This window comes from Danio rerio, chromosome 15 (genome assembly GCF_049306965.1).
Source record: "Danio rerio strain Tuebingen ecotype United States chromosome 15, GRCz12tu, whole genome shotgun sequence".
Lineage (NCBI taxonomy): Eukaryota > Metazoa > Chordata > Actinopteri > Cypriniformes > Danionidae > Danio > Danio rerio.
Window position 1 is genome coordinate 1865022 of NC_133190.1, and position 19979 is coordinate 1885000.

The following is a 19979-nucleotide window of genomic DNA, read 5'->3' on the forward strand; positions in this document are numbered from 1 at the left end:
ATTTGATTAAAATTATAAAATAAATTATGGAAAAAAAAAATACAAAAATGTAGCTGTTTGTAATTAACCACATTGCTCAAGAGCCACCAGCACTGCATGATTTGGATGCCTCCTTTGCCCGTCACACCCATTTCAGGTCCTTCAGCCTCTAATGAGCTGATCAGTGTTCATACACATTTCACTACAAAAACTCCAGGACTTAAGTCAGTTTTTATGACCCGATTTTTTATGTAATGTCTACATATATGTGGGAAATCATCAGAAAAACAGTTCACGTTTAAATTACTGCATATCATAACACGCCACAATCTCTAGTTTCCATTTATTTTATATCCATATAAAATCAATGATGCTTACATTAGCTGGTTCAGGTGTGTCTGATTGGGGTTGGAACTAAAACATGCAGGACACCAGCCCTCCAGGAGAGAGTTTGCACACCCCTGTGTTAGACCAATAGAAGATAATTTAAAATAAGAAATTACAAGCAAATCGCTCACTTTTATTAACGTCTAATTGTTTTCGCAGTGCCGTACAACAATTTTGCAAGCACAAGCTCTAGTCCAGGGGTGTCCAAACTCAATCCTGGAGGGCAGGTGTCCTGTAGATTTTAGATCCATCTTGCCTCAACACACCTGCAGGGATGTTTCTAGAAGGTTTAAGCTGTGGTCACATTAGAGTTTGAGCATGCAATACTGTCATGCGGCGCTGTGAAAAGGGGCAGGATTAAACACGTTTATTAGACATTAAAAAAGCAAGCGATTGCTCCATGTTTTCATCCTCGATTGGTCTCACTCAGTCAAGTGATGCAATTTCACAGGTCAGAGTTCACCAAGCTTGAACTTTGCACCTCAGCAACCTGCGAAACTTGATGCACGACCCTGCGTTTCCGGTCTAACGCATTTGCGTGCGTATGAATGGAAGTCTATGGGAGGAGAAGTCAAGTGACCGGAGCTTCAGTAAGAGCTTGATTAGCTAGCCCAGGAGTGTCTGATTAGGGTTGGAACTAAACTTTGCAGGATAACAGCCCTCCAGGACAGAGTGTGGACACCCCTTCTCTAGTCTAATGTGACTGCAGTCGCTTTGGACATAAACACCTGCTAAATGACTAATGCAAATGTAATTTCCAAGTCTTTTCCCAAACCTTGGGTTTGTTTTTCTAAAAACTCTCCAGCCCTAGAAAATGCCATGTCAAACTTGCACGACTTTTCCATGACCGAATGAACCCTGGTTGATGATCTGACACCAAAATGTGCAGAGCCGGTGGTCCCCCAAATACGTTGAGAAGCACTGCTATAAAGCATGGCTTAAAGATCACGATAAGACAGAAACGAGCACATTAAGATCAAAAGGGTGTTTAATATTTTTTGCAAAAGGGGAAAAAAACAAACAAAAGAAACCAGTAAAACAGTTTGTGTTGATTGATTTTTACAAAATCATAAGCATTTCACAAATCCATCACACACACACACTAAACGCCGGATTGAACAGTTAGGAAATTAAAAAGTAACAAAAATAACATCTGGCCCAATTTCCCCATCATACTAGAGCAAAACATCCTTTAAAGCGGATCTGTCGCCGGGTTTTGGAAACTCCTTACAGGACTGAAGGTTTTCAATGCTGCAGCTCAGATCATCATCCTCACAGTAGATTGAACATGTATGGGAAAAACGGCTCCGCTCAGACAGTATATGCAGGACACTCATGCAACAAAGGTATGCAGACACGAACCTCTCCCCAAACCCCCCGTACCCCCACCCCGCAATAAAGGTCTGGAATGGCATCTAAACAGGTCTTCAGTATGGCCGGCCACGTCTATCATCTCTGTGGTCTCCCCTTAAACAAGCAGAAGACAAGAGTCAGCAAAAAATAAATAAAAAAGCCACATCAATGAGTTTAATACACACTCACTATGTCAAAAGTATATATGATTATAGGTGATTGCGTGCTGGCCTGATTGGGTAGCTTTACTTGGACATAGGGAAATTGCGAGTCCCTTAATTTATTTAAGACCTAAAACACATTTTAGTGAATTTAAGACTTTAAGAGTTCAACCTTAGCTGATGATTGATAATGAAGCTAGTTTGGCGTTCTGTCCTGGGAGAGAGTCTTGAGCTTATAAGATAATTGAGCCCTGGGCTCCCTCCCGTTGCAAGGCGAGAAAGGAGTTTAAGCTCAGGTAGATCTCGATGACTCCCCCTCCTGCTTATTGTAGCTAAGTGTCGGATATGAATGCTGAGAAGGTGTACTCAGAGTTTGGTTAAAATATTTTGGATTAATTGTTTAGGGTGCTTGTTTTTGAACTGGGAGGAAACCGGAGGAATCGGGGAAAACCCACGCGATCACGGGAGAACGAGCAAAATGCTGCACAAATATCACCTGGTTTGAAAAGGAATTAAACCAGGGGCATTCTTGCTTGCAACAGCGCTAATCACTGGCCACCATGCCGCCCGTTTGAAAGGAGGGAAAGTAGGGTTGGGGGTTTCTTCAAGACGAAGATATTGAGATGAGACGCGTAGCGCAAGCTCTGTGAGTGGTCGGCTTGGTAGCGATGACGAGTCAGGGCGGGACCGAGAGCCGCATGAGCCCGATGGAGTGATTGTTTACAAGTGTGGAGTCCTGTGAAAGAGCTCCGGATGGAAAGTTTTGTGTTGTGTTTACCGCATGGTTAAAGTTGCCACAAAATGAGTGGGTTTGAGCCACTTGAACATTAAGGAAGCGTTCAGAAAAACAAAACACCAGTGAAGAAACTCGACAAAGAGGAACAAACTCCTCACTGCCAACTAGCGTTTCGGAAGTGTTATTGCAGAACAACAGAGACAGTGTTGCATGCGCCATGGGTCAATTGATGCAGAAGTATAAACCAGGCTTTAGCGGACACCCTCATGTTCTGAACAGTGATTCCTAGTTATTAATAATTCCCATGAAAGATTCGGATTTATACCTTCCAATCCATCCCAGCACGAATCAACGTTCATCCTTTTCTCATCATCTTGTTTCTCATTATTGTTAATAAACATGATAATTTGATTATTTAAATGAGTATTTAACTTTGAATTGATTTTAATTAATGAATAACACACTGCTTACATAAGAATATAATACAAGAATATAAGAGCATTTAGTGCATTTGCCCGTCTCTTTATACCTATTTTCAGAAAACAGCAAAACTAGGTCAGGTGTCACGGAGACCTTGATTGAAACTGAGGGCTGACGACTGGACAACTGTTTCTATTGTTATTTCTACCAGTTAATACTATCTAAAATGTCTAAAAAGTGATTTTGCCATTTTTAAGGTTAAATCTTTTAAAGTGATTTATTCAAGATAGACTTTGTGTCTTATTATTATTATAAGGATTATAACTGCCTGAATGTAGATTATACTGGTTTTTAACCAGTTTTGGTCAAGGAGAGTACACTCAGCCTTGGATAAGAAACAGATTGTACTTTAAGTGTGTGTGTTCTATTTGATTGTGGACCCGTTTCACAGGTCTGGAGTCAGCTCTAATCAGTCTGAGGGATGTCTGACGTTAGTGCTTAAGATATTGTTCAGAATATATGAATGTGGAAAAATTCCTAGTCTATCTGTGTTTTAACCAATCAGGGTGGACCACCTACATGTATGACGCAGTTAATGACGTTGTGTGTGTATAATTGTTATTGATTGGCAATTGTAAGCAGAGCAGCCTAGGAACTCATTGTGAGTCTTGAAGCTGGCTTCTGCTGATGTAACTGCAAACTATCTTCAGTAAACTTGATTTATTTAAATCTGACTCCGGCTCTTCTTCATCTGACACTGCTCATTCTTTGGGTTAACCGTATACCATCCCTACACCAACTCAACATAGTAGATCCTTTAATGTGACTTTGCAGAATCAAGATTACGATATCGATGCTGAAATGATATACTGTGCAAGTAGTGAAGAACATTAACTTAAAACGAACCAGCACGCAAGCGGGCTTCTTCCAAATAAAAAGTCTCTGCATATAGTTGGTTAATTATTTGCCCTCTTGTGAATCTCACATTCCCCATATGGTGTTTAGCAGAGCAATGAACATTTCACAAAAAAGTCTCGAGTCTTATTTGTTTTACTTTAGCTAGAAAAGCTGTTTTTAAAAGCCATTAAGCTCAATATTATTGGCCCCCTTCAGCAATATTAGTGTTGGATTGTCTCCAGAACAAACCACTGTTACACACTGTGCCTAATTACCCTAACTTTACCCTAATTAAGCCTTTAAATGTCACTTAGAGCTGAATACTTAGTGTCTTGAAGATTATCTAGTCAGATATTATGTGCTGTCATCATGACAAAAAGAAATCAGTTTTTAGAAATGAGTTATTAAAACTATTGTTTAAAAAATGTGCTAAAGAAATCTGTCAGAAATGAGAGAAAAAAAAAAAAAAATCTAAAATTAAATTGGAAGCGGAGGGCTAATATATCTGACCTCAACTGTACACCATGTTAATAGTGTGGCTGAAGCGCTTCATTACCTTCCACCCATTTTGTATCCTCCGCCTCCACGATCTCCTCCTCTAAATCCACCTCCTCTCCCACCTCTGAAGCCGCCGCCGCGGTCCCCGTGATCTCCTCCATAGCCACCGCGGCTGCCGCGATCTGGGAAAAAGTGGAGAAACCACAACATTAATCAATGAGAGTTCACAAGCTAAAATATGGACAGTTGCTCCTTATTTTATTTCATAAGTTATTTTGATGGATTAGCTTCAGACAAGAGCATAGGTTTGCACTTGACATTAATAGGGATGGGTGAATAAAACAGATAGAACTATAGATGTCACTAAAACGCTATTTACACCACAAAATTAAAAAGAAAAATCAGGCGAATAACTGCAAAAAGATTGTTTTAATGAATAAAAAAATAATAATAAATAAAAAACACCCCTTTTAATAAGCTGGTCACAGGCCTGATAATGTTAAAATAACGTTTATTAACTGATAAAGAGAAACTTTAATAAAGACTTCTGTTTATTTTAGCCATGCCGCAAATGAAACGCATCCTATATGTCAGTATTAATAAAAGATGGAGCACAGGCTGTAGTTTTTCTGGTCGTTTCAACCAAAATTTGACCTGCTACTCAGATTAGGAGAACTGGCAGGGATGATTTACTTGTACATGTGGCTGTTAATTCTGCAGTTTAACAAAACCAAAGTTCAAACATTGAAAGATTTCCAGCAACCATATGAATCCTGTGCTTTTAAGCTTTGGAGAAAATGTCTGCTTGGCCAAAAAGAAAATAAGCCTCAATTAGTTTTATTACACGTTACTTACCACTGCCGCCGCCACCACCACCGAAACTGTCCCCTTCTGGCTTCGGTGTACCACACCGGTTGCATTCATATCGCCTGGCGAAGTTCATGTTGCCACAAGAACTAAAAGATGAATGAATGAGTGAATAAATCTGGACTATTATAAGAGTATACTGATTGCTGAAAGTCTGAAATTCACACCTGTTAGGACAAGGCCAGTCTCCACCCCGGACATCAAATGACGGACCACCACCAAAGCCGCCGCCGCCGCCACCACCACCACCACCACCTCGGCCTCGAAAACCTTTATAAGATGACAAACATTAAATTCCTATTTTACAGCTTTGGTACATTTTCTGTGTGTATGAATAAACAGTTAATATTCTTTATTTTTTTATAATTAGGCCTGTCACAATAACTAACCGCTAGAATGTAAATTGTCATTGTAAAATGTTGTTTGTAGATAAATATTGCAAATGGCAAAAAGTTAAAGTTTTCAAGTATTGCACAATAAGTTGATGCATTGAACTTATTATGCAATACTTGAAAACCTTAACTTTTTGCCATTTGCAATATTTACAGACTTACAAATTACTATGACAATTTACATTCTAGCTCACCAGTGTCAGTTTATAATTGAGCATTTACCCAATAGAGGACATTTAATCGTGTGTGTGATTACATACATAATAGGACATTTACCATTTAACATCAAATTATTGAATCTAAATAACCTTAAAAATAAGTATGCTTAAGTGTTTATGGCTAGTTGCATTATTATGCTGTTATTTAAGCATTATACAATCAGTGGAATAAAATGATCTTAAAAATGACAATAATATTGCTTATTGCAACAATTTGGGTGACGACACATTGCACAACAAAACTTGTGACATGCCTATTTGCGATGTAATATGCAATTTATGCGTCACACACATTTTGACAGCCAATATGAAGTGATTTGATACAGCATAGGAGTTGCAGACACTTCTCAAATATCAGAAATCTAAACTTGTATTAAATGCAATAGTTTTTTTCTTCTTCTGCTGCTGTTAAAATTGCACCGGGTCATTTTTGACCAGTAAGCCAACAGAAGGGTTAAATAAGCAAAGGTCAGATTTGCAAACATACCACCACGACCCCCTCGGCCACCGCTTCCACCTCCTCTCTGAGTGAACTCAGCCCTTCTGGTAGCAAACGACACCTTGATGGGTCTACCATTAAACTCTTTTCCTACATTGCCAAGAAACAAACAAAACATTAGTTTCTTTGAAATATTAATAAAAATAAAAACAAAAAAAGTGGAAAAATGCTTTTTCATACCATCAAACCAATCAATGGCTGCTTTGGCCGAGGGCGGGTCATCAAATGAGACCGTGGCTTCACCCTTCAGGCGTCCCGTGGCTTTATCAGAGTACAGATTGATCATAGGCTTGCCAGTCTTCTTGTTGACCTGTTTAAGAGATCACACAGCAGCAAGATCAATATTAGGAATCACCGAATTGAGATTGGTTCAACAATGACAACAACTGGACGTGACCGAATTAAAGGACATTATTTGTGCTTAACATGTGGGGGAAGCCCTAATGCATGTCCTATACCTGAGGTACCTAGTCATTTAAAATAATAAATAAAAAAGGCATGAACTAGAGGGTCTGATTTTAGCATCGGAATTTTTTGGTCGAAAATTCAGTGGACAAATATTTGGTGCACCCCTAATTAATATAAAATACCACAAATTTCATAAGAACTCCATATTTTTAAGAGATTAAACAAATACAGAAAATAACCCCCACAATATTAGGATTTCTCAATTCAATATTTGATAAAATTAAAAGTGTCCTAGTGATACCTTTAAAAACACCTAAAGTGTTATTATATAAATTGTAGTTCACATTCTAATAAAATATTTCATGGTGAAAGCAGCTTGACAAGAGACTTTAAAATCATGCAGCTTTATCTGGTGTAAATTAATGTTTTCTAGGTGAGTGAATTTACCTTTATGATCCCGATTTGCTTGAAATAGTCACCCACTTCCTGAGCATTGACATCCTCCCCAAGACCCTGGACAAAGATGGTATTATTGTCCGAGTTATCCTGATCGCCATCTGCAAACAGGAGAAAATAAATCCATATTAAAGTCATGATTTCTGAAATTAGGATTAAATACTAGGCCTGTCAGTATTTATATAGCACATTTCATACAGATTGGAAATTCAAAGTGCTTTACATTATAAAAAACAAAAAAGAAAATATTAAAGAAAAAAAGGCACAGCTAAACGGATGTTTTAAATCTACTAGGGATGCACGATATTGGAAAACGGTCATTGCAATATTTTTACTTACTGTGATTAATATTGCGATACGAATACAATTTCAACAGATGACTTTAATATTGCTTTGTAAAGAATTCATAATTGTAGATTGATTATGATTTCATATGTGACTACTATGCATTATACAACTTAAATGACAAGCAATGCCAACTACGACAGAGCAAAGTCAAATTAAACAATGATTAAGGTGTTTTCAGTGTTCGCTTAAAAAAAAAAAAAAAAATGTATGACTGTATAGTAAAATAAAACTGTCCTTTTCATTGATAGTTGTGTAAAATGTACAATAAATCTAAAAAGTAGTAAGAAAAAAAAGGTACAAATGTTTAATTTGTGCACAAATACAATAAATTAGCTTGAGATGCTCAAGTCACAGGCCTTAAAAACAAATGCAATTCAGCTCACTCCAACATTAAAATTTGAAATGCCACTATGTTGTGAACTAATGTTTGGTAAATTAAAATCTTGACACTGCAGATCCTGCAATGTGACTATTGCACACTTGGATATTGCAATGTCAATATATTAAAACGATAAATTGTGCAACCCTATCACATAGAGATGCATTGATTAACCCATTTCACTTTTAACCGTGCTTTAGTCACAGTTAATTAATATTAAAGGCTTCAACACCACGTTTCTGCACAAAACAAAACTGCTGCAACTAAAAGTTACGCCAACTGTGCGCTACTGTAAAGTTCTGAGCTTGTACACAGTGGCTGTACACACTGAATTAAAGGCTGATTTTAACTATGGCTGAAAAGTTTATCAAGCGCTGTTCCCCTGTCCTGTCTTTTGCACATGCAAGTTCGTTATTTCCAACACGGCGTGCATGCATATATTGGCAACAACGCAATGCTTTCAAGTTTTCCGGGCGCACCTAGTTGAAAAAAATGCTGTATGTCATGTGACAAGAGCTGGCCGATTAGCTTCATAAGATGTAAAGAGAGAGGAAAAAAAAAAAAAAAAAGATTCAATTATCACTGTATAGTAAAATAACTGTTCTTTTCATTGATAGTTGCATAAAAAAAAAAAATAAAAAAAAAATAAAAAAAAAAAGTACAAACGTTTAATTTGTGCACAAACGCATTAAATTAGCAGTTATTAATATGCTAGCATGTTAAAATAAATCAGTACTTTAAAATGCAATATTTATCGTGTCAGACACAAAAGACAGATCAATTTGTTTAAAAAAAAAAAAAAGAAATCTGACTAGTTAACCATTAATAACCGGTTAACGAGCGGCGGTTGTCGGTTAGCAAAATAACCGAAATGAGCATCCCTAATTAAGAAAAATAAATTATTGGGTCAATTATACCTTATAAATAAAGTATGTGACACTTACCACCGTCTGGAGGTGGTGTCAATGTATATAAAACAAAATGTGAGGACTTCTGCAACCACCTTTACGCTTTACCCTGAACTTGAAAATATAATTGGCTGAATCGTAGATATGCTGAAGTAAGATTGTGTGGTGGTCGAAACGAGATAGTGATCTTTTTTTTCAATTAATCGTGCAGCCCTAATTGTTCGTACTATTATTTTGCTGTATTAATTGGTCATTGAGCAGCAGTAAATAACACTTTAAAGAGTTTGTGATTTTCTAAACTAGTAGAGTTTCGAAATTAATGCACACACAAATCTATAATCATACAACCAAAATCTAATCGTTGCATCTAAGGGTGTCACGATCCTACATTTTCGATTATGAATAATTAATTAATTAATAACGAATTAATTATTTGTAGCCTACCGTTTAAACTACCTGACCTGCATGGTCTTTGTTTTACCCATAACCAAATTATACAGTAAATGAATAAAGGTAAGTTACACACATAATTACCAAAATCGATCTATTGAATTAATCAATCTATTAAAGAAACGTTGGCTAGAATTCTGCATTTTAGGCTAAAATTATAGAGAGACATGTTATATATAGCAGATCAACCAAGTCTGAATCAGATCGCGAAGCATATCAATGTTGATCATTTCCGCACTGACAGCTTGAAAGAAAGAACAAAACAACTGGCCTAACACAACATATAAGATTAAAACATGAAAAAATGATTAGATAGTAACTTCGGTCAATTTTCCTAACGGATAAACCGAGATCAGGCTGGATAAACAGCTCTCGGTAATATTTCAGCATGCTTTCGCATTTACCGTTAAGAATGACATCTCACCCTGCTCATCATTCTCTCTTCATATAGCCGTATATAACTATTACACGATCATAATACACTGTGATATAGCCTGGGTCGTTTTGTTTTCTCACTACAATCGATACGCTTAATAGGGCAGAGATAGTCTCATTCAGGCGATCTCGGACTGATTGATTTGGCGCGGATGCGAGCGCAACTTCTGGATATATGCCAAACAAACCGCGCTAACGGGGGAAACGAGACAGATTCCGAAAAAACGTCTATGTGTGAAAGCACCGTAAGATTGTATTTGAACAATTGACAGTCGCAGCACGCAGCAAGGCAGCACTGTACACTCACCAGTGCGTCTCGCACGCTAGCACTGGATCATTGGGCAGTCCTTATTGTCGAGCCCTGAAAGTTTAAGCCCTGTCGACAGGTCTCCTGTGTCTGCACAGTTTAACAAGCACTTCAACAAGCCTGTTTTTCCCACTTGGCAAGCCAAGCTGACGTGACATTGGGGGCATGGCAGCATCGATGATTCTATTTTTTTTTATTCGATATAGAGCATAAATTTCAATCGATTTCGATTTAAAATCGTGACACCCTTAGTTGCATCCCTACTATGAAATACTCTAATGAAGTCTCTCCTTAGTGCTTACCGTCATCCTTCTGGCCGTAGTCTTTGGGTCCTAAAAAGAACAAGACATGAAAGGGAAAAAACAATGTAAGAACTTGAGAAAGAAACATCACAGAGGCATGAGTCCTAATTACTAAAGTCTACCAATAATTAATAAATAAAATCTGTTTGGCTATGCAGACTTGACCTTTTTTCAATTAAAAATGAAACATTTAGCTATTTCACCAGAGCATCCAAAAAATGCTGCAGCATTTCCAACACCTCTGTACACCAGCACAAACTGAGTCTAATCAAAATAAGAAATCCAAGTATTGATCTAATGTTTCTTCTTCCCCATGTGCAGCTGGCATCCCGAACACTGGCATCTAAAGCTACTTTTCCTCATGCAACAGCACCTTTTTCATTAAAGAGCAGTTTAGCTCACAAAAAGCACTACCAGAGAGAACAGCAATAAACAATAAGGTGATGTTCCTTTGGGTTGACAAAGTAAAGAAATGGTGGCTCAAGAGTTCATTTGTTCAGCTAAATCTTTCTGCACTTATTTGCTTTCCCCCACTGAGACAGTTCTGATGCTCGTCACTTACCACCGTAATTTTTGTAGCCACCACGGTCACCACCACTGCAGAGGAAAAAATTGAAGACATGATGGCTTTCCTTTGTTGAAACCTGGGAGAGCAATGCTCCCCTCTTTACCAGTATTCCTGCCATGGTTTACTACAGAGGAGAAATCGGCTCCCATTGAAGCTGGGTTAAAGATGACGGCCCAATGTGCATGAATCATTTCAGATCGAAACCGATTAGGCAAATTAGAATTTTGGGTTTAAGATTGAGATTGAGCGTGCACTCTGAGACCGATGCAACTAAAACCAGAGAAGAGCAACGGAGAACAACCTCCCTGCTCCCTCTTTAGATTAGCATCAATTGAAGCTAACTGTCGACGCACTCGTGTAGACGAGCGCACGCTTTCCTTCCATTATGAGTGAGGTCCATTATGAGGTCCAACTTTAATTTCACTCACTTTGACACCTGTAGTATAAAATGTAGACCAGTTAACACAAAAAAGAAACAACACTGTACAGACACCGATTCATGTGGACTGACTGAGATTTGCTCCTTGTAGCTTAGCTTTCCAAATGTGAACACTCTCCCAAAGGGAAAGCGGGAAACCCAATGATTGAGAAAAACAAGTCCAGAAGAAATGAGCTTTAAAAAGAATGCATCCAGATAAAAAAAAAAAACAAAAAGCCACACAACATTTGTTGGATGACATGTATTAGAACTGATTTTAGATCAGGATTTAAATCATGCTAATACAACCACTAAATTTAGCCCTGAGAAATGCATATAAATGAGCATAGGTCTCTTCTCAAGTGAAGTCAAAGACTGAAGGACTCTCACTGATTATAATGTACATAAATCCTTGAGGACATACATCTATAATGTGACAGATCTCATTTTCATTTGTGCATCGGGTAACAGTTTACAAGGTTTATTAGTGAATGCATTTACTAACATGAACACCACATGTACAGCATTTATTAATCATAATTGAACATTTACTAATGCATTATTAACATCCAAGTCCATGCTTGTTAACATTAGTTTATGCACCGTGAGTTAACATGAACTAACAATGAACAACTGTACTTTCATTAACTAATGTTTACTAACATGAATAAATACTGTAGTAAATGTATTGTTCATTGTTTGTTCATGTTAGTAAATGCATTAACATTACCTAATAAACCTTATTGTAAAGTGTGACCGTGCATCGAGCTGAAACTAGGGCTGCACGATATCATATCAGCATCTATTTCGCAATGTGCACATGCACAATAGTACGCCGCGAGATAAGCAATTTTGAGCCTGAATTCTAGTTGACCTGGGGTCTGTTTGTATGTGGATTACTAAATTAGCTGAATTTGGTTATTGATGATTTGACGATCCAGGATCATTTCGTTCTTAAAAACTCATCCAAGAGTTGTTATAGCCACAGGTCTGGTAGCTCAAACCTGCTCGGGAGCAACAGCTTATTTCATATAAACAGTAAGAGGCCGTATCAAGCAAAGGTAATACAAAAAGCATGTACCAAATCCTATTTTCAGTCATGTAGGTGTTGTCCCCAGGGGGTTCAAAGAGAACATTAATATGGACTTCTCAGATACAAGCGTGTACGGTTTTAAGGTAATGACTAGGCCCACACGAAATCTGTGCACGTAGAATTTTTAGCCAGATTTTTAGAAAGCAGATTTTTAGCCCATCATTAATTTTGTTTATTTACTTGAGTAAATGTTTCTAAATCTATATTCAGTTTAATTCAGTAATATTATTGACTAATGAAAATGTTAATCTGATTTATGTAAAATGCCAATTGTAAAAGTAATATTTTCTGTCTTTTAGTAGATGTATTATATGAGAGACTTGCTTTGTCACCTTAAATACAATATGTATGATAATAGACATGACCAATATTCTTGGGAAAGGAATTATTTATGCAGTCATGCACGTTTTGACAGTTAATATGCTGGTGATTTGATGCTCCGCAAAAGTTTGACACCATAACCAAAATGCTTTAAAAAACCTGAATAGGCCTGCTACAATAAAAGAAAATCTGCTCCAAATGTAAAACTAACAGCCTACAACAAATGTGGAAGGTTATTGCGCATCTTATTTAACAAACCGTTTACTATGAATCATGTAATTTTGCTCCCATGGAAAACTTAATATTAATCAGATGATGTCACTACATTGCTGTTCCATCAGCCAATCATTGCATCCCAAACTTGTTTCAAGAACTAAATTGGCCATCAGCTATTAAGATTAACAGATCCAGATTCTGCCAAATCATCTTGGATCATTTAAGTGAGGTATGAAGAACGGACCCCTGTTGCAACAATAGTTTAAGACTAGTTGTCTTGTTTATAGTACAAATAGCCACAATATTAAAATGAAAACAAGATTTTACTTGCCTCACTGGAAGATCATTACTTTAAGAAAAAACTGAAGTCGAAAACAATATTTTTACTTCATCTAAGAATCTTTAGATATTTGGACCACAAACAAGACAAAGAGAACTATAACAAAGCCTTTATTGCACGGTGATTTAATTTCTGTTCCTGAATACTGTTAGACTCCCCAGAAACCCCTCAAATAGTGCTATTAACTTGTGAAACTATTGATATAAAAAAAAAATATATTGCAATATTTGTTAACAAAAATCGCAACTTCAGATTTTTCCAATATCGTGCAGTCCTAGTTGTATTAGGTCCTGGATATAAATGTGATGCATATTAATACATAATAAAAAGTCCCCATAAGGAGAGAAGGGAGCTACTGTAAAATAAGCCTAAATATTCAATTGGGTGGAGTGTCACTTCACAGAAACAGATTGGGGATCTATAAAGAAAGTATAACCTTTCAAACGCTAATACATTACCTTTGGTTAAAATCGTAGCTTTAACACCTATAAGCCTATGCACTTTATTTTGCTCGTTCATTAGTGTGATATGATACCTTCAAGGGTGGGCAGACTTACCCCATACCGGAGGGTGGGCCTCCGCGGCCACCTCTGTCATAGCCTCCGCGGTCATAACCTCCACGCCCCCGACCCCTGTAACCCTCAGACCGGTCAGAGCCTTCATCATCTCCAAATCTGCGGCTGTCCCCTGAAGATTTTAAAAGAAATTAGTTTATGAACATCATAAAAAAAAAAAAAAGACCGTTGATCTGCCTTTACTGTTCCACACACTGTAACCTTTATCAAGTTAAAGTATTTAACATTTGTTTATTATCAGGAGATCAGATATTGTTTAAATATTAGTTTCTGCAACTAAAACCATTTGCCTTAGTAATATTGGAAGACTAAAATAAAGTGGTTTAAAAAAAACACTAATATTATTACTAAATGGACTGAAAAAGCGGTTAATAATCATCAATATCAAATGATATAAAACACGACATTGTCATACTTTTGCAATATCACCCAGCCGCATTACAACAAATATGATTGACAAATGCTAGCAGTTTAAATTGATTGGGGAATAAAAAATGTATTATTAATTTAGACTAAAGTAGTAAAACAGCAAATAATTACCATCATTGCGTCTCCCGTAGCCACCTTGAGAGCCTCCATATGAGCCACTGGATTGCCCATACCCTCCTCCACCACCACCACCACTTGACTGCTGTCCGTAAGAGCGCTGCTGGCCATAGGATTTATCCCCATACCTGTATTAAGACGGAACCGAAGACTTTATAAAAGGCCTAAAATGTTTTCATACGAGCAGCGGTCACCAAACTTATTCCTAGAGGGCCGGTGTCCTGCAGATTTTAGCTTTAACCCTAATCAAACACACCTGAACAAGCTAATCAAGGTCTTACTAGGTATACTTGAAACACCCAGGCAGGTGTGTTGAGGCAAGTTAGAGCTAAACCTTGCAGGGACACCGGCCCTCCAGGACAAAGATTGGTGACCCCTGTGTTGAAGCGATAGCTCAACCAAAAATGAAAATGTAATTAAATTAACTTAAGCATTACTGCACAAGTAAAAACAAACAAAACCAATTAAGCCATTGAAGTCTCCAAGCATTTGGCCGCTGTAGTGAACAGCACGGCAAACACAATGTGAATACTCTTAAAAAGCACTCCAAGTTAAATTGACCAGAGCCCACAATATCGTGCATGTTCATCACCACAATATATTAGAGTTGTCACGATACTGAAATTAGTACCAATTAATACTGAAGATACCTTCTCCACCAATCAGATTGGCACTTTAGTTCACGGAGCTGCTGAAGTTACAGTAAGCAGCATTTGGAGGTGCTCAAGAGCAAAACGGTCAATGCGAGCGCACATTGAAGAAACCCAGAGGCGATATGAACATGAAGCTGCTTATTGCACTGTTGAACAATAATCATTTCTTCACAATTTTACATTCATAAATGTAAATTTACCATTAGGAAACCCAATTTTAAGGTGCTGATGACGGAATTATGATTATATATTAGTAGTATCAAAGACTCTAAATAAGAAAGCCCTACGCACTTTAAAACTTTGTGAACTCTACAATGTATTTATTTGATTTTTACATATGTATATTTGTATTTGATTTATGCTTACCCCCTGGCATGTATACATTTCTTTTTGTATTGTTAAAATGTTACAATAAACAAAAATAATAATCATTTCTTCATCGCTAGAGCTGCTACTTGAACCATCCATAACAAGCGCGTCAACTTTCCGTCTTTTGTGTTACAAGCAGGTTTCAAAAGCTTAAAGTTGTGTAGCGCCATCTAACAAAGTGATTTTGCATACTCTTCTGCTCGACGACAAAAAATTGCTTGGGTTAACGCTGACAATAAACGCAAAGCATCCCGGTGTGTACGAGCCTTTAGCATCCCAGTATATGTGGTCACACTTCGTAAACAGCGGTGAGTTTGGTTAACTGATTACCTTTAAGGCCAATCATGGTAATATCTGTTGAGCATGTGAACCCAACTGCAAATCAGCACCATTTAATAATGTTTTCAAATGTTCATGGGAAAAGCTTTATTTTTATAATTTCAGTATTACTTGGTAGCAAATTCCAGTATCATGACAACCCTATAATACATAATCATTTCAACATGTCTAGATGTGACTACTAACATACATTCACTCTTGGTGTTATTGCAAGGATCAAACACACTTGCACAAACAATCCCGCTTCAACCACTGAGATTCAAGCAGCATGTGATGTAAAACGTCAAGTCAGATCTCATACCCAGACGAGGATTCAGAACCCTGTTGTCCATAACTGTCAGAGCCCTGCTGCTGTTGGCCATAACCACCAGAGGAATATCCCTGCGATGACTGACCATAACTGTCTCCTGTAGAGAATAACGACAATTATACACACCATCCACCCCGAGTGACAGAATTAGGGCTGCACGATAAATGGCTTCAGCATCGATATCGCAATGTGATCATCACAATAGTGATGTAGCAGGATTTGAAATGTTGAGTTTGTATTATAGTGCCTCATTTGCATATGTTATTGAGGCCTGTGACTGCATGAGGACTTTAAAAGCTTTCAGGCATACATGTATAGCGTTAGTAACTTTGATAATGATTAAAGTAGTGTAATTAAATTATCTAAATACTGTTTAAAAATAAGTTAGTTTTTTTTGCATTTATGTTTGCTTTGTGTTTTACATTTTATGCAGATGTACCCCAGAGTCATGCCAATGAACCTAAAATTATTCATTCTTTGAGGCCTGTGATTGTATGAGGAATGTAAAAGCTTTTAGGTATGAGCAATTGTACCAATAGTAATTTGAAATGGATTTATTTTATTGAATTATTTTTAGTTTTATTCAGTTACTGTACCTGAATACTGTTACAGGGTTTCTGCAGGTTTTAACAAGTTAAATTTAACAACTTGAGACCACTATGAATGACATTTTAGACTTATACGAGACTAAATGTTAAGGATTTTTCGAATAGAGTTGGAAAAGATTTTACTTGCCCCATCCAAAATTATTATAATTTAATGCATTTATTAACACAACAACAATATTAATAATAAAAATATAAGTTAGGTCAGGATCCTCAGCAGTAAATAAACAGAATTTTTTTTTAAACAAACGTTACTGCGAGAAAAGTAACTGGAATTGTATGAATGTTAATGGTCAGATTGGGTAGCTATACATATAGGCTATAAGAAATTAGGACCTGTTGCAACTGATTTAAGACCTACAATACAATATTTCAGTATTTAAGACTTAAGGCCTAAAATTTAGCATTTGAAATACAAGAATTTAAGACGCCGCAGATACCCTGTGCTAGACTTAAACCATTAAAACACTGTTTGCTTCAATTGTAGCCTTCTCTTTATTGTTTTCATCTATGCTTTGAATTAATCTAATGCAGAATCAAGCCAATCAGTCTAAAATCATAAATACTTTGCATATAGAGATGTTCCAAGTCCTCTGGTGAAATAGTATCTAAATCATAATATAATACAAAATAAAATAAAAATCACAAATGTGAGATTTTTCCAATATCATGCAGCCCTAAACAGACTATTACAGACTACCCACCACCAGACTGCCCATAACCACCATAGCTCTGTTCGCTGTAACTTCCGCTTCCATTACCCTGTCCATATCCCTGCTGGAGGAAGAAGAAAAATAATATAGTATTAACTTATACAATCTAGAGTTGCAGATTAATAATTCTTTACATTATTGAAAAAAAAAAAAAAGAGCATTACCTGTCCACCTTGATAACCCTGGGATCCACCATATCCGCCATAGCTGTACAATTAAAAATTGGGAGAAAAATACACTTCCTGTTATACACTACTACAACCAAGTAAAGATGATTTTATATTTGCACATTCAGCTTCCTAATATGAAAAAGTATTCACTAAAACCACCTCATGGGGACCTAAATAACCCTTATTATATATATATATATATATATATATATATATATATATATATATATATATATATATATATATATATATATATATATATATATATATATATATATATATAACTTCCATGGTAAAAAAAAATATATATATAGACTATGGACTTCTATGGATGCAGGTCTGCGGCTTTCTTCGAAAGATCTTCCTTTGTGCTCAAAAGAAAGAAACTTATTGGGAGAGTAAACAACAATTTTCCTTTTCGCGTGAACTATTACTTAAATACAATTTCAGGAAAAAGTATTCTTTGCAAGTTCCAAGATAGGAAAATCAGATTATTATCTGCCAATAATTAATCAAAATACGAAACTCTTTAGTCAGTTAAATAGTGTTAATGTTGTTTTGAAGTCGTACATGCATGCGATTGCAAACTAAATGTTTAAAGCATGGTAAACAATACATGAACCATCGCAATGCATCTAGGCATGGGACGCTAACCTGGTTTCAAGGTTTACCGCGGTCTAGAAAAGTCAAGGTATTAAAACTGCTAAATTCTGTTATACCGTTCCTTAGGTATATGTAAAGGTTTTTTCTTCTTGTGTTGTAAAGAAACATGTCTTTGAAAGTAATAAAGATAGCAGAAGTCAACGATTTATTTAAAATCATCCTGAAACGTTTACGGTTCCTAAATAATAAAAATGTTTCTGAAAATGAAATGTATTTTTCTCAAATGGAAAAAAAGGTTGTTTTTTTTACCAAGACATTTAAAAAACTTTTAAGAGCTGTAATCACAATATTGTGATACAGTGAAGCCAAATTTTTATCCAAGGTTATCTTATACCGGTCCATCCAGAAATACATCATTAAAATAAATCTGGATTACATTTTAAAATTCTGCTTTTCTCTTACTGTGTGCCGAGGTCTAAATGTGCAAAAAAAAAAAAAACACAATCTCATTAGATTTAGAAACTTAAGAGCCTTTAAATACATTTACTGCTTGTTCAAACTATTGAACTCAAATTTCGGTATCGTTTAAGATAACTAAATTGTTTGGTAAAATCAACTTAAATTAGTAAAAACCATCGAGTTAACTTCATTTGTGTTGGGACTTGAGAATTTTCTTGCAGTAGCTTGTGTAAATCCAGGGGTTCTGCAGGTTTCAATAGTTAAATATAAGGCTTTAGGACTATTTCTTATCAAAATATTTAAAATAGTCAAAACAAGCAAGCTCTAGTTGTAAACAACGTACACCTTTTCAACAATAAAAATAAATAAATAAAATGGACAAATGTTTTATAAACTATAATAAACTGAACTTATGCACAAGAGTTTGCCCAAGTCAGCGTCCTCACAGTAAATACACTGATAACTTTTAAACTAATGTTAATGTAAGGGAAATAATTAAACCATTATAGAAAATAGAGTTAAAAAATTACATTGTTACATAAAAAGTTGAGATGGATTGTTGGTGATTGGATGGGTGTAGATCAGATTAGGTAATGTTGGCATTAACAAATTAGTTAATACCCATTAAAAAAAAAAAAAGATTAAAGGCATTCAACAAAATATGTGAGTAATTTAAGACTTTAAGTCTTAAAATTTTGTTTTTGTGATTCAAGGCATTTTAAGACCCAGCAGATACCCTGATATCGTCACTTACCTCTGCTGAGAGCCAGGGTGACCGTAGCCTGAATCTAAAAACAACAAAATAAATAAAAAGAAATTATTAAGATAAGGATTAAAAGCATTGGCCACTTTTCATATATGACCAATAAACTTATATAAAACATCCATTCATCCACTGCTTTAATAGCCATTAGCTAAATGCTAACGTTACGCTAACAATTTAACCACGCCACACGGTGAGCATAACGGCTAAAGTTAATCGAGCAAACCGAATATTTAACTTTATCTAGTCCCATCAGCCATCTCTTTTGTTATATAACTACAAATATCTACATATAGAACAACATATACTAGACTGCATGAAGTATAATTATTTCTTTAGACAAACAAAAATTGCACCAACAGTTTAGCTGCTAATGCTAACCGAGAACGGGTAATTGTTCTATTAAATGCTCACAAACTTGCACAGAAAACGAATATAGAATCATTAGTGAGCTATTTAGGCTACTGTGCGTTACACGTCGTTACCTGAGGCCATCGTTCGCAGGGAAATAAAATGAA

General features: G+C 36.2%; 1 protein-coding gene across 7 annotated transcripts in view; it reads right to left on the minus strand.

Moving 5' to 3' along the window:
• Positions 1–1336: 1336 nt before the first annotated feature.
• taf15 (TAF15 RNA polymerase II, TATA box binding protein (TBP)-associated factor) overlaps positions 1337–19979 on the minus strand; it is an 18730-nt gene continuing 87 nt past the window's right edge. The window contains exons 1-16 of one of the 7 annotated variants that reach the window (XM_005173352.5): positions 19947–19979; positions 19453–19486; positions 17631–17673; positions 17515–17530; positions 16140–16245; positions 14472–14605; positions 13914–14043; positions 10963–10997; positions 10401–10430; positions 7263–7372; positions 6588–6717; positions 6396–6497; positions 5466–5568; positions 5287–5387; positions 4490–4613; positions 1337–1833 (exon numbers count right to left, since the gene is read on the minus strand). The exon at positions 19947–19979 is cut by the window's right edge and continues 87 nt beyond it. In XM_005173352.5, the coding sequence (XP_005173409.1) occupies positions 1794–1833; positions 4490–4613; positions 5287–5387; positions 5466–5568; positions 6396–6497; positions 6588–6717; positions 7263–7372; positions 10401–10430; positions 10963–10997; positions 13914–14043; positions 14472–14605; positions 16140–16245; positions 17515–17530; positions 17631–17673; positions 19453–19486; positions 19947–19956 (1248 nt within the window). In that variant the 5' untranslated portion in view covers positions 19957–19979 and the 3' untranslated portion in view covers positions 1337–1793. Of the gene's footprint in view, positions 1834–4489; positions 4614–5286; positions 5388–5465; positions 5569–6395; positions 6498–6587; positions 6718–7262; positions 7373–10400; positions 10431–10962; positions 11887–12116; positions 14044–14471; positions 14606–16139; positions 16246–17457; positions 17531–17630; positions 17674–19452; positions 19487–19946 lie in introns of all 7 variants that reach the window. The other 6 variants (XM_073923080.1, XM_073923082.1, NM_001079973.1 and 3 more) reach the window with 6 other exon arrangements.